General features: G+C 47.7%; 2 protein-coding genes across 5 annotated transcripts in view; one reads left to right on the top strand and one right to left on the bottom strand.

The window, feature by feature from the left end:
• The first annotated feature begins 592 nt into the window (after positions 1-592).
• PEBP1 (phosphatidylethanolamine binding protein 1) lies at positions 593-3,307 on the top strand. Its single transcript, XM_040605817.1, has 4 exons — positions 593-771; positions 1,084-1,193; positions 1,790-1,890; positions 2,378-3,307. Exons 1-4 carry the CDS (start codon positions 637-639, stop codon positions 2,593-2,595), a joined length of 564 nt encoding a protein of 187 aa, XP_040461751.1. The 5' UTR covers positions 593-636; the 3' UTR covers positions 2,596-3,307.
• TAOK3 (TAO kinase 3) overlaps positions 3,056-19,650 on the bottom strand; it is a 95,128-nt gene continuing 78,533 nt past the window's right edge. For all 4 annotated transcript variants that reach the window (XM_040605773.1, XM_040605793.1, XM_040605783.1 and 1 more), the window contains 7 exons: positions 12,921-13,157; positions 12,186-12,314; positions 11,006-11,209; positions 8,039-8,278; positions 6,851-7,063; positions 6,219-6,401; positions 3,056-6,090 (listed from right to left, as the gene is read on the bottom strand). In XM_040605773.1, the coding sequence (XP_040461707.1) occupies positions 5,929-6,090; positions 6,219-6,401; positions 6,851-7,063; positions 8,039-8,278; positions 11,006-11,209; positions 12,186-12,314; positions 12,921-13,157 (1,368 nt within the window). In that variant the 3' untranslated portion in view covers positions 3,056-5,928. The remainder of the gene's footprint in view (positions 6,091-6,218; positions 6,402-6,850; positions 7,064-8,038; positions 8,279-11,005; positions 11,210-12,185; positions 12,315-12,920; positions 13,158-19,650) is intronic.

The following is a 19,650-nucleotide window of genomic DNA, read 5'->3' as shown; positions in this document are numbered from 1 at the left end:
AAGGGAAGGGAAAGCTATGGACGTTTTCAGTTTCTTTAAAGGTTTTCCCAGGATTCCCTTTGGTGAATGTAACAAGGCACAGCCAGTGTGCTGTTAAATTTCAGCAGCAGATGTGTTAAATTGTCCCAACGACAGGATTTCTTCTGCTGACTGGTGCCAAGTGGACCCAATGGTCCTGCATTGTCCACTACTGCGGGCAGCAGCTTCCAGGCTGGTTTGTTATATGTAGTAACCCAGAGTTCTCTGCATAACCCCGCAGCAAGGGCTGTAAAGCACGCAGGTATCCTCTGGTTCCTGAGGCCACGTTACCGCTGGGGGAAGGCACAGCACGGCCGTCACACACCGGGCTGAGGCGATGGAGCCCCCCGCGGCACATCAACGCGCGTCCGGCCACGGCAGCAGCGCCGCTCCAGGTAACCGCTCTGCGCAGAGACCGAGGCGGCGCTGCAGGGGGCGCCCTAACAGCGGGAGCGGGGAAAGGCTTGCGGCGCGCCGCCGCCAATGGGAGCGGAGCGTGGCGGCGTCTCCGCCAATAGGAGCGAGGAGGCGCGGGGGCGGGCCGGCGCTCGGGCAGCTCCTCCGCCAATGGGAGCGCGGTGCGGGCCAGTGCGCGGAGCGGGGCGCAGAGCCGCAGCCATGCCGGTGGACCTGGGGCTGTGGAGCGGGCCGCTGAGCCTCACCGAGGTAGAGCAGAAGCCGGCGCACCCGCTGCGGGTCAAGTATGGCGCCGTGGAGGTGGATGAACTGGGCAAGGTGCTCACGCCCACGCAGGTGAGCGGGGCCCCCCCGCTTGGGGGTGTGTCGCAGGGCGGCGCGGCAAAATGGCGGGAGGCGGCCGGGCCTCTGGCGCCTTGGCTGGGGCAGCCCCGAGGTGAGCCCGGCGGGGTGCGGGGCGCGGAGCGGTGCCGCGCCCTGCTGGCCTCCCCGGTGCTCCGTGGGCTCTCACAGGCTGGGTGCGAGCTGGCACGAACGGCCCTGGAGCCGGGTGTGACTGCCAGCGCTGGCCGCAGGTGGCCTCCCTGTGCGGTGCAGCGGGTGGTGCAGGCACGGGGCTGGCTGCTGCTGACGCTGTTATCCCTCCAGGTCCAGCACCGCCCCACCAGCATTGAGTGGGATGGCTGTGATCCCCAGAAGCTTTACACCCTGGTTCTCACAGACCCAGATGCACCCAGTAGGAAGGATCCAAAGTTCAGGTAATAAGGGTGGGCAACTCCCTGTCTTGCCTGGGGAAAATGGAGCATCCCTCTCGGTTCGAGCAGAGGCTTAGAAGGAGGTCAGGAACATGCTCTAAGGTGCAGCAGTGTAGCTGTAGCTTGGGATAGAAACAGTGACCTTGCATCTCTCCTTGAGACAGGGACAGCACAGGAGGAAGCAGCTGCTGTTGCCAGGGGTGTTTGGAGGTGTGTTGTAGCTTGGAGAAGCACAGCATCTGCTGCTTACTCTAATTTGGCAGGTGTCTGATTTCCAATTAGGTTAGTCTGTGCTAGCAGTGGAGTCTGAAACATGGCACCAGCTCACTTTTTCTCAAGTCAGGCTCAGAAGTGTGTGGAATACTCAGGCTTAGGGATCAGGTTCTGAGTTTCCTGGATCCACAAGGTGGGATGACAGAGCTGGTCTTGACAAGCTCTGCACTTTGAATAGGGCAGTACCTGCTCAAGGACTCTTTGGGTCTGTCAAAGCAGTGGTGGCTCTTAGCTTCAGTTACCCTGAAAAGCAGCAGCTGGGAGTAACGAAGGGCCTTAGCTGGGGCTGCGATGCAGTCTGATCGGGTTCTGCCTACTCTTTTCAGGGAATGGCACCACTTCCTGGTGACCAACATGAAAGGCAATGACGTGGGGAGCGGGACTGTGCTGTCGGATTACGTTGGCTCCGGACCTCCCAAAGGAACAGGTTGGTACCTAGCTGCAGCTGTTCCCGCAGTCTGAGCACAGCGCTGTGTGGATCAAATGCGGTGCACAGGGCCGGGCGGGCAGGCCTGCAGCAAACTGGCTGCCTACTTGGCATGTGCTGCATGGCTGGGCAAAGGGTGTGCTGCGCTGCAGGAAAGCCCTACACAGGACTGCTTGCACTTGCACGCAGCCATGGCCAGCACGAGAACATGTCACCGCTGTCCCCTTGCTGTCTGGTAGGCAGGTCTGTGCTGCCTGAAGTTGGTAGGCAGTGCTGTCTGGTGGGGGGGAAGCAGTAGCCTGGACAGGACATGAGCTATTCAAGCCTATCGAGTGCATCTTCTCTCAGCTCCCTTAGCTCCATCATACTTCTGATCCTGAAGAATGCAGGCGTGTGTTTCCCTGCACCCCTGGAGTTGCTTCAGAGCAAACCTTAAACCCGGGAATTGCAGGTGACTGGCGCTCATATTGCTGTCTCCTCCCCACAGGGCTGCATCGCTACGTGTGGCTGGTGTACGAGCAGCCAAAGCAGCTGACCTGCAATGAGCCCATCCTCTCTAATCGCTCTGGTGACAAACGAGGGAATTTCAAGGTGGCTTCTTTCCGCAGCAAGTATGGGCTGGGGGTGCCAGTGGCTGGTACTTGCTACCAGGCAGAGTGGGATAACTATGTGCCAAAGCTCTATGAGCAGCTGTCGGGGAAGTAGAGCGAGGAACACGCAGAAGCACTGTGCAGCACCCCTGGAGACCAGGCTGATTAGAGCACATTGCTGTAGTTCTGTTTGATTAGTGAGTTGAACCCAACTGCTCCCGCACTGACCCCCGGAACTGTAACACTGTTGCTGTCCCTGGCCTGAACGCGCTTCCATGTGGCATGATCCAGACCTTGCTGTGCTTCAGCTGACTCCCGTAGGTACAGGTGACCGCTAGCTAGATGAGCTTCTGACAAGGTGTCTGGAAGGGCCACCTTCTCCAGGCCCACCTGCTTAAGGGAAGCCAAAGCCTTTGTGAATTAGTGTCACTTCAGAGTGTTTCTGCTGTACTGAAATGGTATTATGTGGCAGTGCTGTGGGTACAGAACCACTTCTGGGTTGGTGCTGGCTGTGTACTCTCCCCTTCCCAGGCAAGGAGATGGCAGTCTAAGGGAAACACCTCCCCCCCCCCCCCTTTTTTTTTTCTCCTGTTTTTTTATTTTGACCTTTAAGTATTTGGCCAGCGCCTCCACTTCACTTAAGCGAACCACTAAGGCAGTGAAGGTGTAGCTGGGAGGAGGAGGCAGGGCAGCTGGTTGGTAGCACTACTTTCTGTTCTCTGTTGCCACTCAAAGCTGAGAGACCACTTTGTTTTGTTCAAGTCCTGTTGTGACTCGATGTTAACGTGCTGGTTGCTCACAGTGCAATTAAAAAACTTACCAAGGTGGATGGTGTGGTTGTCTTCTTGGGGGGCAAGGGGAGTGCTTACAGGAGCAGCTCGCTGTCAGGGTCCTTTCCTCCCCTGCCTGCTGGAAAGAGGCTGGAGCCTCTGACAGGAGCTCTGCACTCCTGTGCTGCCTGAAACAAGTGCTGATGCTGGAGGAATGCAGCTCAAAGCAGTCACATCTTTCTAACAACCTTGTACAAACTTAATCCACTGCCCTTGAGGCGCGGCTTTGCCGAACCAAGGTTGTACAGCAAAGGTTCATGGCAAAGGGCAGTGCCATGAAATAGAAATTCAGAGAACATGCTCTTTCCTGGGCTGTTTCTGAAGCCACCATCTCACCCAGCAGCAGGGTAATTTATCCCCTGAAAGGTTCCTGTTGCCAACCTTGATGTTTCTTGGTGCTGATGGGGCAGCCTGTGGGCACTGGCCGGCTCTTAACAAGCCCTTCCACCTGCTCTGCCAGCCCCCCGGGCTGAGGGAGCCTGGTGCTTTCAGCCCACGCTGGGCAGGTGGCAGAGGGGCCGGTCCCTGCCTGTCAGGGGGCCCTCCCCAGCACCACACGATGCAGCTGAACCCCCGCTGCAAGGTTCCGCTCCCATGAGAACCACCACCAGCTTTACTGACCTGAAGCCGCTTCCCAGCCAAGCTGCAGGGTCCCAGTTGCTTTCCTGATCCTCCGGCAGCTTGCGGCAAGGTCTGGTGGTGTCTCCTAAGTGCTTAAAGCAGAAAATGAACCTTTGGTCCAGCCTGACATCTTTAAAAGAGATGAAGCTGATATAACTCTACTTCACAGAACTAGAAGCCTTCCCCCTTTCTCAAAGGTCTGCACCCAGGTGGTCTGAGAAACGGGTACTGAAATACTCAGCACGCTGCAGCAAGGCCCTGGAAAAGCCCGAGTGAGGCTGTAACTAAGAAAGGTGGTTGTTTCTGCCCCAAGCAGTTTTTCAACCCAGCCATTAAAATATTTAAACATTAAAACAGGGATTGATGGTTTTTCAGGAAAACATCCCCAGTTACCAAAGAGGGTGGGTGGTGACAGGTTTGAACAGTTGTCCTTCGCGGTGCTCAGCACTGGCTGAGGCCTCCTGCGACTTCTCAGGCTGGAAGTGGGACACAAAAAAAAAACCCCCACAACCCACCATTCCATTAGCCTAAAAACCTGCACTGTCAAAAACCGCAGGTTTGAACCAAAGCCCCCGAGGTTCCCGATCTCACCCCCTTGGTGTCGTCCGCAAGAGATGCGCTAGCAGGAGCGAGTGTGTCACCTCCCTGCTCCCACCTTCAGACTGTGCTGGGGAGCCGCTCTTCCCCCAATGAGACAGCAAGGCGTTGTGATGAACACTTTTATTTACAAATATAATTAAAAGCTCTGACAGTTATTCATGCTCTTCCTTGGAACCTGAAAAATGTTTTTGTTGTTTTGTTGGTTTTTTTGTTGGTTTTTTTTTGTCTTTTTTTTTTTTTTTTAAAGTGCATGCAAAAGAAGTAAAGCCTTTTTTTTTTATCTTTTTATTGTAAGAAAATACACAGTTTGAAAGTGTGAATAATGCAATATTTGTGACCAAGATCATGGGGTTGGGGGTGGACTTGGGGGAGGAACAAAAAAAAAAAAAAAAAGAAAAAAAAAAAAAGAAAAGAAAAGGGCTGGGGATGATCTAACAGACAGTGTTGACCTCCAAGTACTGAACTGGAGAGTAGGCAGGGTGGCTGGGAGCAGGAGGAAGGGGGAAAGAAGTAAAAAAATTTTTGATCAGAGAAACAGTTAAAATACAATATGAAAATAAGTAAAAGCTCTCCTTAAATTCCTTCTATACACAAAATACATGATTTGACAAAGCCCAATTTGTGCTACTGGGATCCTGTGGGCTCATTTAAGTGTATTCACATTCTCTGCGACAGCAGAAAATGATTATGATACAATCAAGAATATGCCGAGGACTGAGGTCTCATCCCCGCCTCGCCTGGCATGGTTCTTCTAAAAATCACCAGATCTTCGCCCCGCCCCTCCCCACCCCCAAAAAAGTAATAATATGTCACCACTGATATGTACATCACGATTAAGTTTTTTTTTCTGTAAAATGTATCAAATTTTTCAATCTTTAATAAAATTTTTATTATTTAATTATTCCTGATGAATAAATACCAAAAAAATAAAAATAAAATAAAATTATGCAGCAGCTAGTTAAGGTAAGGCTGCGGATTTAGTCTCTCTCCCCCTGGGTTTGTATATATCTTTTGATATTTATTTTTTTTGCTTGTACTTTCATTGATTGGTGGTAAAATGAGTGATTGCTCAAAAGCAACATACATCCACTTTTTTTTTTTTCCATTAAAATTGTCTCCAAAGTTTTCACTGAAACATTTTTAATCATTGCACAGAGACATCAATACTGTGACATACTATGGAAAAGACTGCCAGGAGCTGTCCTGCACCGGGACTTGACACAGGGGGAAAGGGGACCCCTGATGGAGTAAGAATATACAGGCACTAGTCCGACACGATGTCAGTAAGAGAGACAGAAAGAGAGAGAGCACGCCCGTTAACATGGGGAATGTTGGTTTTGCAAGTTTTATCATTGTTTTGTTTGCTTTTTGTTTTTAAATGGCAAAGAAATTTAATCTCATCTATAGTCCTCCTTGGGATATTCTAATGTGACCAAATTCCCAAAGCCCATTCGCAAGCTCTCCATGTCAAACGTTTCAATCTCTCGCTCCTGCCTTTCCAACAAAAACTTTATCCTCTCGCTGCGTTCCTTCTGGAGGGCGGCTAGCTCCTCTTCGATCTGAAAGAAGCACAGTCAGCAGCCCCTTAGCAGAGCACAACAGCCCCCAACAGGCTGCACCAACCCCGTGTCCGAGGTGAGATCAACACACGTAGCCAGGTGCCCCCAGCAGCCCACCCAAAACGTACCTTTTGTTCCAGATGTGCCCTGCGCAGTGACACCCGTTGCTCCAGCTTCTGGAGTTCTCTTTCATGCTGTGCTTCTGTCTGCATCTTTATTTTGCTCTGGTATGCGTTGAGCAGCTCCATCTCCTGCTGGAGTTGCAGTCTCAGGGCTTGGCATTCCGCTTCTTGGGCCTCATCCAGCCGTAGCTGTAAGATCAGAGTAAAACAACAGTCAAACCTCCACCGGTAATCTGCTCCGACACGAGCGACACACTGCTCCTCCCCCTCCAAGCCGGGGAGCCTCTGCTGGTGGTGGCAGAATGAGAAAGCAGGAAGGGCTCCACAAACAGCTGCCTCCCCACTCACACAGAGGCAGGAGTTGCCCAGAAGATCCAGTTCTAAAACCCTAGCATGTGAGGGGCAGCAGGGGAAGGACGCACGTTCTGGGGGATACCTGTTACAAGAGGAAAGGTGCTGCCTGATGCTTTATTTAAAACAGTTGTTACAAACACAACCGCATCGCTAACCATCCAGTGGCTAGGACAAGAAGAACGCAGCGTGCTACGAAGACTGATGGCCTGGCTGTCCCCCGCCTGCGCACACCTCTGTCAGAGCCCCCCTGAACAGGGACAGGTGCCGCCGGACGCCGCACCTACCGCTTGTGAGGCCATCATCTCGTTGATGCTCTGCTCATACTGCTCTGCCAGGATGGCGAGCTTCCTCGTCTGCTCATCCTTCAGACTCTTCAAAATTGTCTTGTGCTCACTCTTTGGAGTTACTTCCAGCTGGTGATTCTTCAGTGCTTTGTACTGCTTAGTTTGTACTTTGCATGTGTCCTGGAACTGCTTTTTGATCTGCATTTCCATAGCCTGCCAAGGAAGGAACGATGTGAAGAGCACGAAGAGCTTTGGGAATGGAGAGGTTAAAGTACATCCAAATAGGTGGGTTGGTGGGAGACAACCACAGCTCCCCTGTACTCTGCGCTGCCTCCTGCCCCTGCACCCAGGTGAGTGGGACATGCTTTGCGCACGCAGCGATCTAACAAGCAGCATCAGCTCAGGTCCTGCTTCAGCAGTGACCATGGGCCTGGGCCAGGAACAGGATCCACTAAGCCCTCCCCAGCCCAGGGCACGTCCACCTTTCCCCGCTGCTTCCTACAGGTCGCCCAGCCCATCACCCTGCCCCTTGCCTCCCCAGAAGCGTTTGCTTTTTCAGGGCCTCCCAGGTTGTTACCTCAGCGAAGCCTCACCAAACTGCCTTCCCCGCCTCAACCGCGTGCTACACAGAGACTGCGGATCTGAGAACTAGCAAGTGTGTGAAAGTGAATAAAAGCAATGTACCTTTTTGGATGTTCAGAGGAGGAACAGAAATCTCCCACAGCAATTAGCTCGGAGGTTTCTAATCAACCCGCAGCCGGCTTAGGACAGAGCGTAATGCTCAGCACACCCACGTTCCCTCTCTCTTGACTTTGAAAGCGAGGAAGCATCACCCAACCCCCTTCCATGCTGAGGTTTATAGGCTGATACCAGCAAGGGCCTGAAGCAAGCACAGCTCATCAGAAGCAAGTTCTGTAACACTTTGCTAAGGACTAGCCTGTTTTTACCCAGCAGCCTCAACGAGCACAGCACTTAAAAAATCCTCCCTGAGCTCTTTGCTGGAACAGCCCGCAACTTTCTTCTACCAGAGCAGCCCTGCGCAAAGGAAAGGGGTGCAAGGGAGAGCACACAGTGCTGGTGGAGAACGGTGGCTCTGCAGCGTGGATGCTGCACGGAGGAGGCAGCAAGCACACAGAGCAGCCTGCCCAGCAGGGCAGAGGTTGGAAGGAGGAGGAAAGCTTCCAGCACCTTCAGGTTCTTTGGTTGCTGCCGGAGCTCCATGAAATGCTTCCTGTGCAGCTCCCGCTCTCGCCGCTTGTTATATTCCAGCTGGTTCTCAAGCTCAGTCTGGTGCTGCAGCCGGATCAGGTCCATTCGCAGCTTCTGCAGCGTGTGCAGCTGCCTGTACTCCAGCTCGCGCGTCGACTCGTCGTGCCGGATCAGCATGGCATGCTCCATTTCCTTCTGGGTCCGCTTCTTGTTTAACTCCTGCACAAGAGGACAGCAGAGCACAAGACAAAAGCTGAGGAGTGATTCTCTGCCCTGAGATGCAGTAGTTCAGTTTGTGAGGTCGGGTGTCTTTGTCGCTCATCTCGACAACATCGAGGGCTTCCATGTGCCACAAGGAAACAAAACCCCAGCAGCAGGATGGGAACGCTAATTGAGCGGCCACCTAGGATCCATCCCCCTGTAACCTGCTCCTCTGGTAGCTCCTGGATCACCCAGGGAGTCTCCAGCAGGCGGCACTGGGACCACACGCAAGCCCTGTCTGACGGCTGAGGATCACAGTTGTTTTTCATTAAGTACATGCCGGGCTGCGGAGAGCCGGCAGCGTCTGGGCTGGGGTAACCGACAGAACTGGGGGCTCTTATTTGTCTATTTTAATTACGCTGCACCCCTGCTAGTCACTGGGAGATGAGGCTTCTCTCGTATCACTTATAGCAGATTGGCCAAAGCAGAGGTGAACAGCTCCAACACACCACATCGGGTAAGAAAAAGAATTTCATCTACTGCTGTGTAGAGGTGTTTTTTGGCCCTAGGTGCAGCGTGTTTTCCAAAACAAGGATACAGCCTGACCCTCACACAATTTTGCAATGTGCACATAAGTTTCTGCACATGGTGCCCTGCAGTCTAAGAAAACCTTCACTGAGCTACAAGCCAAGGAAGAGGAAGATACCAGATTCTATCCCTGATCGCTACTAATACTTCTGTCTCAAGGTATCGGCAACAACCTGTGGAGCATGGAGCTGAATCCAGCTCAGTCGAGCAGTAATTACAGCTGTACCCCTGGCTGATATTTGGTGACCTTCACAGATGGTCTGCTAGTACATCTCAGTTTCAGCTCTCAGGTTTACAAACTCACGGCTGTGCTTCATGCTAGACTAAGACAGGCACAGCGGGGGCTGCCTTGCAATACACACACCGCCCAGCACAGGGAGGGCTCAGCCTAATGAGTTTCTGCAGTAGAAGAAAAAAAATAATAAATCTAATTATTCCAAGTTGCTGTTGCACGTTGTAATTCTCAACATCAGCAGCTGCAAACAGGCACTTCAACCCCTTGGGCTGTTACAGCTGTGACAGCTTTAAGCTAGGATGGGGAACAGAACAGGGCCAGGTCTTGTCTTTGCATTCTTGGCCCTAAGGATGTTGCAGATGTTTACATTTAACCAAAACTTGCACCTGGACAACCAAGATCAAAACCTTAAATCTACTGGTGTACTGAAACCACCTCCCCCTTGTGCAAAGGTGGGTAGTGCACTGAACAGCCAGCACGTCAGCTCTGAGCGGTGGTACTTGTGCCTGCCTTCATCTTAGGCCAGGACAGCCAGGCTCTCTCGTGCCCATTCCATGCCTGATTTCAGTTCACACAGTATGAACAAACAGAGGTGCTCCACTTCTCCCCATTGCTTTCTCACTTGTACAAAAAGAACTTCTGTGGTTACTTCAAATACCAAGAAAAAAACCCATTTTGAACTTGTTATTTACCTCAAGTGTCTGATCCAGTGAATTTGAACTAGTTAGTAGGGATACTATTTTCAGGAAATAAACACTTAGATCATTCTGAAAATTAGGTCTCTTAAATGCAGCAGCTCAAAGGAGTGTTTCCTGGTTAAAATACCATGATAGGCAACTGAATTCTGTTCTCATCCCTGCCACAGAGCTTATATGCTGTGATAATGGTGCCCAAATCTGATTTTTCAGTCATTCATTTTCAGGGTGTCTGAGTTGACATGTCTGGATGTGATTTGCAAACCAGCTGAGCAGTCCCAGGCACTGAAGTCTGAAGTCAAGGGCAGCAAAGCTCTGAACAGGTAAGGATACAGGGCAATGTTAAGTATGCCAGAAAATTTGATGGTAGCAGACCAAGTACATGATTATTAGAAATTTTTGACGGCTCGCTCTCAGCCTTTACACTAAAATACCATTTCATCTGATAGTCTTTATCCAAAACCAACATTAATAAAGAATTCAGATACTATAGTGATGCCCACAGGAAAATCTACAAGTAATAACGCTTTCTCCAAAGTGGTATTTGACTACAGGCAGCCTGCAAGGCAAAGGTTAATAAACTAATGAGGAAAAACAAGATGCTGAATAGCTTCTCCTTAACAAACTATTGCCCATTCTGTGCACAAATTTGAGTGGAGCCCAGTGGAAAAGCAGTATCTGATTATTTGAAGATAACCAGAATGCAGACACATGAGAGGACTGAATTTTTGGTATTTTTTACATTTGTAGCATTTCATTCTGCAGTCTTAATCTTGTTCTTTTAGGGTTATCACTGGTTTAATACACATATTTCAACTGTGTAAGTTTTCTTTAGCCAACAAGTAGAACCCCTCATGCGATGCCCTTTCAGCCATCCTGCTTGCCCATGGAACTCATCATGGACAAACTGCCCTGTGCTGTGAAAGAAGCCCAGCAAGATCCCCCAAAAATCTCATGCCCAGGAGCTCAGGTGAAGCAACTGACCCAGAGTGAGTGGCCCACATAATGTTTCTCTCTGCAAGTCAATGATGCCACCCCTCCTCAGTTAATAAAAGCAGCAACATCCTTGTGGAAAACTATTTTCCAAACCGTGTTTCCTATGTTTTTCTCAGTCCTGTTTAGCAACTGGGAACATGAAGATCTAGCACCAGTCAGCAAACTGTTTTACGGACACGAAGCTAAAACAATTAAAGAAATGCTTGCGAAAGGAAGCGAAGAGTGCCATACTTCCCGAATGTTCTGCTGCTCCATCTCGTGCCTCTTGATCATCGTTTTTCTCTTGAAGAAACGGCAGTTTTTGTCATAGTAGAGTCTCTGCTGGCTGAGAAGATGGGCCTCCTCTTCAGCCTGTGTGTGCTGCAGGTTCTCTTTGTGTTTGGATATTCTTTCTTGCTTCTCTTTCTTCGGCGTGCTGTGGTCCTCATTCATTTCCTGTGTGCATACAGGGTCAAAACAAGACTTCCCTTAGGACCACAGTGACACAGGATTTGGAGGACCTTCAGCTACTGGCTACTCCTCTGCCACTCAGTTCATTAAAGGACACCAAAATCCTGACTACACCACCAGGTACCAGCAAAACCAGACTTATCACCTGGCCATGCCCAGCCCTACCGTCTTCGAGTGCTATTATGACCCACCAAGAGGAGGAGGAAAAAGTGGCCATTGAACACAAACATCTCAGGGGCTAAACAGTGCAGCAATGAAAAGTCAGTAACACACCACTGCAGGGGAGGCTCCAGCTGTCCAGGAAAGAGACTGGGTCAAACTCCTCAGCTCCCTTCCCAGCTCTGTACCTGGGTTCACGGGAGTCCAGCTCAGGCTTAGGTTTTATTTCAACAGGACTCATGCTCAATTCTCTCTCCAATCAGATGCCCAGCAGGGCTCATCGCTGTTCATTTTCTCACCTCTACATTCTTAACAGCAAGCTATTTTTGCAATGCGGTGGGGATGCTGTACTTGAGTAATGCGGTTTGGGATAGACAACCTAAGTTACTACTTCTTCCAATTCATATAAGAAGCGATCAACAGGGCTTTTTGTCAACTGACATCTAAATGGCTGCTCTGATAACTTACAGCTTAAGCAAAAACACCCCCCAAAAAACACCTACAGATGAGGAAAAGGGGGAAGAAGAATTCTCTGTGAAGTCCCATTTTCCCTCATCACCCTTGGTTTCAAAGATTCTGCTCTACAGCAAATTGCGAAGGTACCTCTAGCACCCTTACAGATTATGCTAGAAATGCTGCCAGATGCTCCCAGATCTTGAAAGTTTACTTGCTGAGAATCTAAATTTGCTTCCAAGCATGACAGTATCCCTTAAACCCCTGGGCTGGCCCAGGTTTATCAAAACGAAAGTCTAGTTCGTGTTCATTCCACACCCCTTCAGCCCTGAAAATGATGGTTTCTTGCCTCTTTAATCTTTTCCTTGCAAAGCTTGTATTGTTTCTTCTGACTTTCTAAAAAGGTCGCCAGGTCTTTCTTTTGCTGAGCCAAAATCTGTTGCTGGAATTTCTTTTCATCTGCTGCAGCTGCCTTTGCCTGCATGGCACAGAGAAGAAAAAAAAAAAAAAAAAAAAAAGAAAAAAGAAAAAAGCAACAAAGGGTGAGGGAGCAGGTACTGAATCCAGCACAAATCAGTCTTCTGTTGTGCGTTTTTTGGTCTGTCATTCTCCCATCACCGTGCTAGACAAAGCCACGAGTAAAACCCCATAATGCCCACATACATTGAAGACTTTCCTCATGCTTCTTACTTTCACGCCAGAACCACTCTGGAGGGTAAAACCCCACTAATTCACCATACGAATTAACATGTTGATTTTTAAACAGACTGAGACAAAGCAGCAAGCTTAGTCATTCCCTCAGCCATCAGGCAGAAGCTCCCTCCAAGGTCCCCACAGGGTCTGTCTGTCTCTCTTAGCCAGCTGTCCCCAGGTGCAGTATTGGTCAATGCCAATGGAGTGCCCGTTATCCAGAAGGTTGACTTGTAGCTGTGAAGCTATTTCACAAAATTGGCCAGGGCAGCTCCGGACAGCAACCATGGAGTGCACTTAACACAGGTTTTAAGCCACATTTTCACAGCTTCTCTTAGAGATCTGGTACTCACCTTTCCACAGGTACAGCTGTTGAACCTGTAACTCTACTCACCTCTTTCTCCATCACAGCCACTTGCTTCTTGGCCAGCTTCTCCAGCTCAATGGACGAGTTGTTGGCATGTGTCTCCACCTCCTTCTGCAGCTTGAGGCGGTGCTCGTCCATCTCGGCCTTCAACTTGTTTTCCAGGGCGATCAGCTGCTTCTGGTGCTGGCGCCGCATCCGCTTATATCCTGACATCTGTTCCCGCAACTCGTTCTCCTGCTCATGCTCATGGATCTGTCTTGTAACCTGATGTCAGGAAAAGGGGAATTGCTACATGGCCTTCTTCACAAACAAGCTGTCATCATATTAGCTGCTTACCTGTAAACCAGACCCTGTTTTGCTGTACTCTTAGAAATCAACTTTCAGGGAATGCTGTTCCAGGTTTCAGCTGGTGCTGCTGTTTAATGTCACAAACAGGGCCATAAAGTTTTTCTCTCCTGATTTTCACCAACCCTGTCTTTTCCCGAGAACTTTATGTGCATTTTCAGTAACACAGCAGAAAATGCCATGTTACAAATAAAAGAAACAGCAGGTTACTAATCACTCCAGGAAACACTAGAGGAGGTCTGGAAACAAAGGTGGCTGCTGGACAACCTTCTCCAGACACAGGATTCAAATACTGAGGGTGACATGGACTTACAAGATGGCATCCATCTTGAGAACAGCCCCCAACCCACCCCATTCTTCCCCATCCTCCTCAAGTCACCATGATTCCAGTTCAGTCCCTCAATACCTATTTCCTGCAACGAGTAGCCTCCTTCAACATTTCTTCTTAACATTCAAGAGGATGGCAGACTGAGCTCATTCCCTAACAGCACTGAAAGTTTTCTAACAAGGGAACACTGTTCTGGAACAGTGTGCTCTTAACGAGATTGATCAGATGGTCTAAGCAGATTTTAAACCCTGCTCAGCTGAAACAAACTCACAAGTTCCACATTCATTTCCATGCCCGAGAGTATCTATGTGAAAGGAAGAAAAAACCCCAGTAACTTGTGCCAAAAATTTCAGAAGAAAATGCGAATGGTAATGCTTCCATTTCAAAAGAAGAAAAGTGTCCAAGACTGATTTTTTTTTTTTTTTTTTTTTTTAATACAGTCCCAGGAACTTCACATAAAAAGATCAGCAGATCTTTGTATTATGCCAATCCTGGGAGCCAAAAGCTGGAACTGGAGTATAGGTGTAGAGCTGCAGTCCCTGATTCTGTATGAGGGGACCTCTTCTTTCACGCTTAACAAGTAGGAAGCAAAGAGCTCAGCCCTTTGAAGGTGATCGTTGAAGCTTTATGAACCAACAGTCCCTCCTGCAGTATGCAAGAGCCCAGTCTTCCTGCTTAGTTTCTCCACAGCAGCCAAGAGAAAGAACCGGCACCTACTACAGTACTGCTGTCATTTCAAGGCTGTTTTTCAGAGATCTTCCAAGTAAGTTCAGACGTAGGATGGGATGCACCTAGACCTGAGAAGGTTCAGGTTCAACAGAAGAGCAGCAGCTGCTTTACTGAGCAGCAAACCCAGCCCACTTGCTGGCAGCCCTGTGCTTCAGGACTAGTAGCCGATAGGAAGCAGCAATCAAGTCAGAGCTCCCAAATCAACAAGCGAGTTTAATACCAAACTGATGTGTCACCCAAGGCAGACAGCATGCTGCCACCTGTCTCAGCTCAAATGACTACCAACACTTGGGAGGAGTGTGAACAGGAGGTTGGGAAGAGCCTTCCAAAGCCTTCCCCTTGAAATAGATTAGCAACAATTTACAGTAAATAGTTATCAACCAAGAAAATTCTAGCCAGAGTCCCAGAACAGAAACAAAACATGAAAGGATGAATCTACTGCCTCTGTCTTTCCCCCATCCCTTCCAAAGACAACCCCAGAGAGAAAAGGAAACCAGATGACAAAGAAAAAGACCTAGCCTGACTACAGCACTGTCAGACTCCATTACCAGGAAGTGATGATGGTGGGTTACCACATTAGTGTAGTCAAACATCAGCTACAAAGTAAGTGAGGATACATAAATCACATCCTCCTTGTACAAGGAATTTTGGGATGTTATTTTGAAGTTGACTGGATAAAATATATACTTACACCTCAGCAACGGGTGTAACATAGCAGCCTTCAAATGCTCGAGACTAGGTAACTGAACAGATCTGAGCCAGACACCAGGAATATGTGAGATTGTAGAAATGACTACAGAAACATGAACACATTATTAGCCCTGCATATGGCTATAGTTCAAAAGCTTTTTTTTTTTTCCCCAAATGTGACAATGACATCCATGCTTTGCAGAAGTTGGTAAGCATTTGTGGGAACATTTCAGTCAATTTCAGCAAGAATAAGATCTCTGACAGAAGCTTCCAGGTAATGAAAGCTCCTCCGAGAAGTCTTCCAGGTTAATTTTAAGAGACAGATGTCAGGTAAGACAAGGCAAACCCCCAACATTTCACATATGCCATTTACTATGTTATATGACATACGACTTGGAGAAACAGGCTTGGTCAGGGACTTGTGGAGAAACGGAGATACGTTAACTACCACGCAGCAGGACAAGATCTTCCTGGATGTGCTGTTCTTGGGGCCCGGCCTTTTTGTGAGCAGCAGGACATTATGCACCCGCCGCTCCAAGAAGGCGGCAGAACAAAGCAAACAGCAAGAACATAAGAAAAAATGGATCCAAGAATTTGCTAGCAACTTGACCAGTCTCCCCTTTGGTCTCATCTCTAATGAGATTTAGAATGTGTACTTATTTACAGCAAAAACCATTAAACTTTTATCTTTTTTTTTTTTTTGCTGCTCCTGTGCACTCCATTTCCAGTTTTGCTCAGCTTGCCTCTATCATGACAAGAATTTCATTTTTGAAAGATTTCACATTAGGTCTGAGATATTTATCTCCAACAACAGGATGCAATTACTAATTGTAACACTGGCTGATAAAGCCTTCCGGTCACAGCAGAAGACAAGACATTAAAAAGTCAGAGGAAAGCAAAAGAAACATTTCATTCCTTAAGATAAGAGAGAAAGAACAGGAGACTTGGTGGACATCTCATAGATTTAATGCCTGCATTCAGCATGCTCGTGCTAAAGATCTAATTTGTCACCATAATGTCTAATAAAGATGAACACTCTTCAGAACTCCATCTTCGAAGACAAGGTGTCCAAATGGTGACCTCAGGGCATGGATGAAATTGGAAGAAATTAACGTTAGTCACTGAATATGACCATTCTGTACCAGAGAAGTACTTCAGATTAAACATGTCAACACACGAATGAATAAAGGATTATGGTTTTAAAGATTAAGCCCCTAATGAATGAACAGCTTGAACAATCATTTTAAAAAGAAAATCTGGAGAAGTTCCAGTAATCACCTTTCTGGTGTTCTTAGACAAAGGCACTTGGAACTTCACAAAGTATTTCACAATCATAATCCCCATAGATTATGATCGGAAAGAAAGATGACAACTGAACTGGTCATTGCAAAATTTGTTCTCCACATAACCAGACAACATCAGGATCCTTTAAAGCAGAAAACTGCAGTTTCCTGAAGCTCTATCTGCAGCATGCAATAATCAATCAGGTCATCAGCAGAACCAAAACCCCTGCATAAACCAGAATAGATTTTATTAAGGTATGAAGTTTTGTCAGTTTCTCTGTATCTTTGGCACACACAGAACTGAGAAGAGAGATGTCTTTTCCAACCTGCTCCCACAAGCAGTTTACTTGCCATAAAATCAAAACTTTTCTTCTTTCAGCCCTCCAAGATTTTTGCTTTATGTAAGGAAGCTGGGCTTGCAACTTCTCCTTCAAACTAGCAACTCTTTAAAGTTGCTTTCTCTACACTGTTTAACCAAGATACTGAACACTCTCCTAAAAGACAGTTTTGATAACCTCTTGATAGCCAAATGAAATACTGAGCTTGTCTTTGCTGCATGAAGCAGAGGACCGAGCAAGACACTGCCAGAAGCCCCTTACAGCAAGAGAAGAACTTTGAGATGAGAAAGAACAAGTTCAATATTTTTAGAGCAAAGACCTATAAAGGCAGCAGCCAGATGAGTCCACTAGGAGAAACTCAACCATCTGGAATAAAATGTCATTGTTTCAGCAGAACAGGGCGCAAGGGTACAGCCATCATGTAAACATACCTAGTATGGAGTCAGACTGCCCCAGTGTCATTTTCATGGCCAAAGAAGCCTGCTCACACATACCTAGACATTTGGCTTTGCAGACCCTGGATGAGATCACATAATTTGTTTGCTGGCATTTGGATTTCAAAGAGAACGCCAAGGCCTTCGACAGAGTCCACACCTTCTGATCTTTCTATGAAATTTTAACTATTAGATCATTTAATTTGAAAACTATAACAGCAGCTATCGAGGAAAGGCATGAGGTGGTGGGGAGTTAAGGAGTCAAGCATGAAAGACAACCAGAAATGCAGATCAATACATCTCTGCACATATTTAAATAACACCTTTCACTTGAAAATGTTGATAGCTGTAATCTTAGCAACATGCAGATCCTCTGCCCTTCTTTTTAAATAACAGCTTTCTGAGCCTGAAAGCTTAGATTTCTAGTTGTAACTTTTAATTTATGCATCACTGATAGTCTGCAAAATAGCATGGAGATGTAGTAGGTACCCAATCTCCATTTCAGATAGTAATTTTCACTGCAACAGCAGAAATGTGCAGCATATTTCCCACCACTGTTCCAACTGAGTGATGGTTACTGTTGCCACAAGTGTCGTTAACAAGAAAAAAAAAGAAAAAAACCCCCACCCAACAAACGGTGGTGGTGATCTACACAATGACCAAAGAGAAAGGTGGTCCAGGAAAGAGTGACTGTTAAAATTGTTGCTTGAATTATGACCAAAGGTAAGCTCCTTCAGCTCTCTTAACTCCATTTGCTCATTTTTTTTCATTTTTTTTTTAAACCTGAGCAGTATCAAAGCATCACTGAAAGACTAGAAAGGTATATTGACAGCTTCTTTCTTGTGGATAGCTCATTTCACTATTTGGAAGTCTGTCCAGTTTCCTTCTTATTCACATGATGCTTTTGGAGAGCAAGAGGGCCAGAGAATCACACTTAAAACCACTGAGACATCTGGAGTATAGAGCTGTCTAATGTAGTTCTCCTGTGACCCCTGCACTCACTGAAACTACTTCAGCTTGTTTTTGGAAAGAGATCCAACTTCCAAGTTAAGAGCATCCTTTTAGAAATGCCTATCTTTCTTGCACCTGCAATACCCCGATTTAAGGGCGAATAACAAGGACTTGAGGGCCCAGGATGCTGGACTCCACCAGCAGAACAGCTGTGAAGCAACATGCACAGTCCCCTGCACTCAGACTCTGTGCTTTTCCTCTACAGGACCGCCCTGCTCTCGTGTTGGGGGGTAATGTTTCGCAAATCCCACAAGCATAAGTTTCTACACCCAAATACCATCCCCTATTATTGAATTTGGGGTCAGAACTCCCATTGCCGGATTCTCTGCAATACAGGCCACCTGATGCTCTCAACCCCATAACCTTTCCGTGCCCAGGAAGCGGTACCCAGCTGCTGAGAAACCAACTGATGGTCAGTAGCAACGATGTAGGGAACCATCAAAGCATGCCGGTTTGCTTAGTTTTTAACAGTGGGGTCTCAAGCACCCATTCACACAGGATTCATTTTATTCAAGATGCTGTTGAAAGCATAAATTAACACAGACAGATGAATAAAGTCTGAATTTCTGGTTTCACGCTATAAATTCCAGACATGTTTAGGTCATTCTCCCCACATCAGCTGCATGGCTTGTTCTCCCCACAGATATTTAAGCAGGAGACAAGGAGGCAGGCATGAGAGAAGTTTTCCCTTGGCCAGAAGAGCAGCAGCATTCAGCACCACTACCCACTGACATCATCCAGCCACCGAGTGGTGATCGAATGCATAGTGATAAAAAAAAGTGTGCTGACAGCCACGCCGGCACTTCAAACCCAAGCACGTACACTGGCATTCTTCATGTTCTGTGCAATAGGTTTCAGCTTAGTTTTTTGGGTTTTGTTTTTTGGGTTTTTTTCCTAGATTTTCATTTCAGAACATGAAGAGGTGAGAATGAAAGATTATTAAAGGGAAAAGTCCATCACAAGGTTAACTGAAATGAAAGAAAATATTTCTGTTGTAAACACTGGGAAGCTTCTCCCCCACCACATAACCTCAGAACCTAAGGACACAGTACCATCCACTGTAGTACCAAGGTGGTGCTTTGGGAACCTCCCTTTATACTGGGAAGGGATATGTGTGCCTATGATGGGGATGACAAAGCTTTTGCATGACACATACTACCATGTGCTTTTCCAAAGACCTGCTGGCTTACACTGTGAGCTAATGGGTGGGACTTCCCTCTCCCCTAAAAGATACTGTGCTGTGCATGTATGGCTCACCTTAAGTGTGCACCCTAAACCCTCCCAGCATGAGCCCAGACATGCTCCGTATCAGAGTATGTTCCACAGAAAACAAAAAAAAGAAAAAATTCTTTAAAAAGGCAATCATCTTCCCCACCCAGTATTAATTCTATCTTTATCATCATTTGGTCACAGAAGCAGAGAGATTTAGCAAATCCAAGTGACTAAAGGATTAAGACAGACACAGTCCCAGCCCCACAGGAGGCTGCTGTGGGATTTAGGAGTGACCTTGGGAAATTAGCTGTCTTCCCCAGAGCTCAGAGGTCTGGGAAGGCCTCATGGTTCATACCTTCATACCAACATCTTCCATAAGCTCCCAAG

The sequence above is a fragment of the Falco naumanni genome, chromosome 1 (genome assembly GCF_017639655.2).
Source record: "Falco naumanni isolate bFalNau1 chromosome 1, bFalNau1.pat, whole genome shotgun sequence".
NCBI classification, from domain to species: domain Eukaryota; kingdom Metazoa; phylum Chordata; class Aves; order Falconiformes; family Falconidae; genus Falco; species Falco naumanni.
This window is presented reverse-complemented; position numbering and strand designations above follow the sequence as displayed.

Bases quoted from the DNA above. Each gene is read 5' to 3' on its own strand.
- PEBP1 (XM_040605817.1), top strand. From the start codon at position 637: ATGCCGGTGGACCTGGGGCTGTGGAGCGGGCCGCTGAGCCTCACCGAG. The intron at 772-1,083 runs GTGAGCGGGGCC...TTATCCCTCCAG, and splicing joins AGGTGCTCACGCCCACGCAG to GTCCAGCACCGCCCCACCAG. The intron at 1,891-2,377 runs GTTGGTACCTAG...TCCTCCCCACAG, and splicing joins CGGACCTCCCAAAGGAACAG to GGCTGCATCGCTACGTGTGG.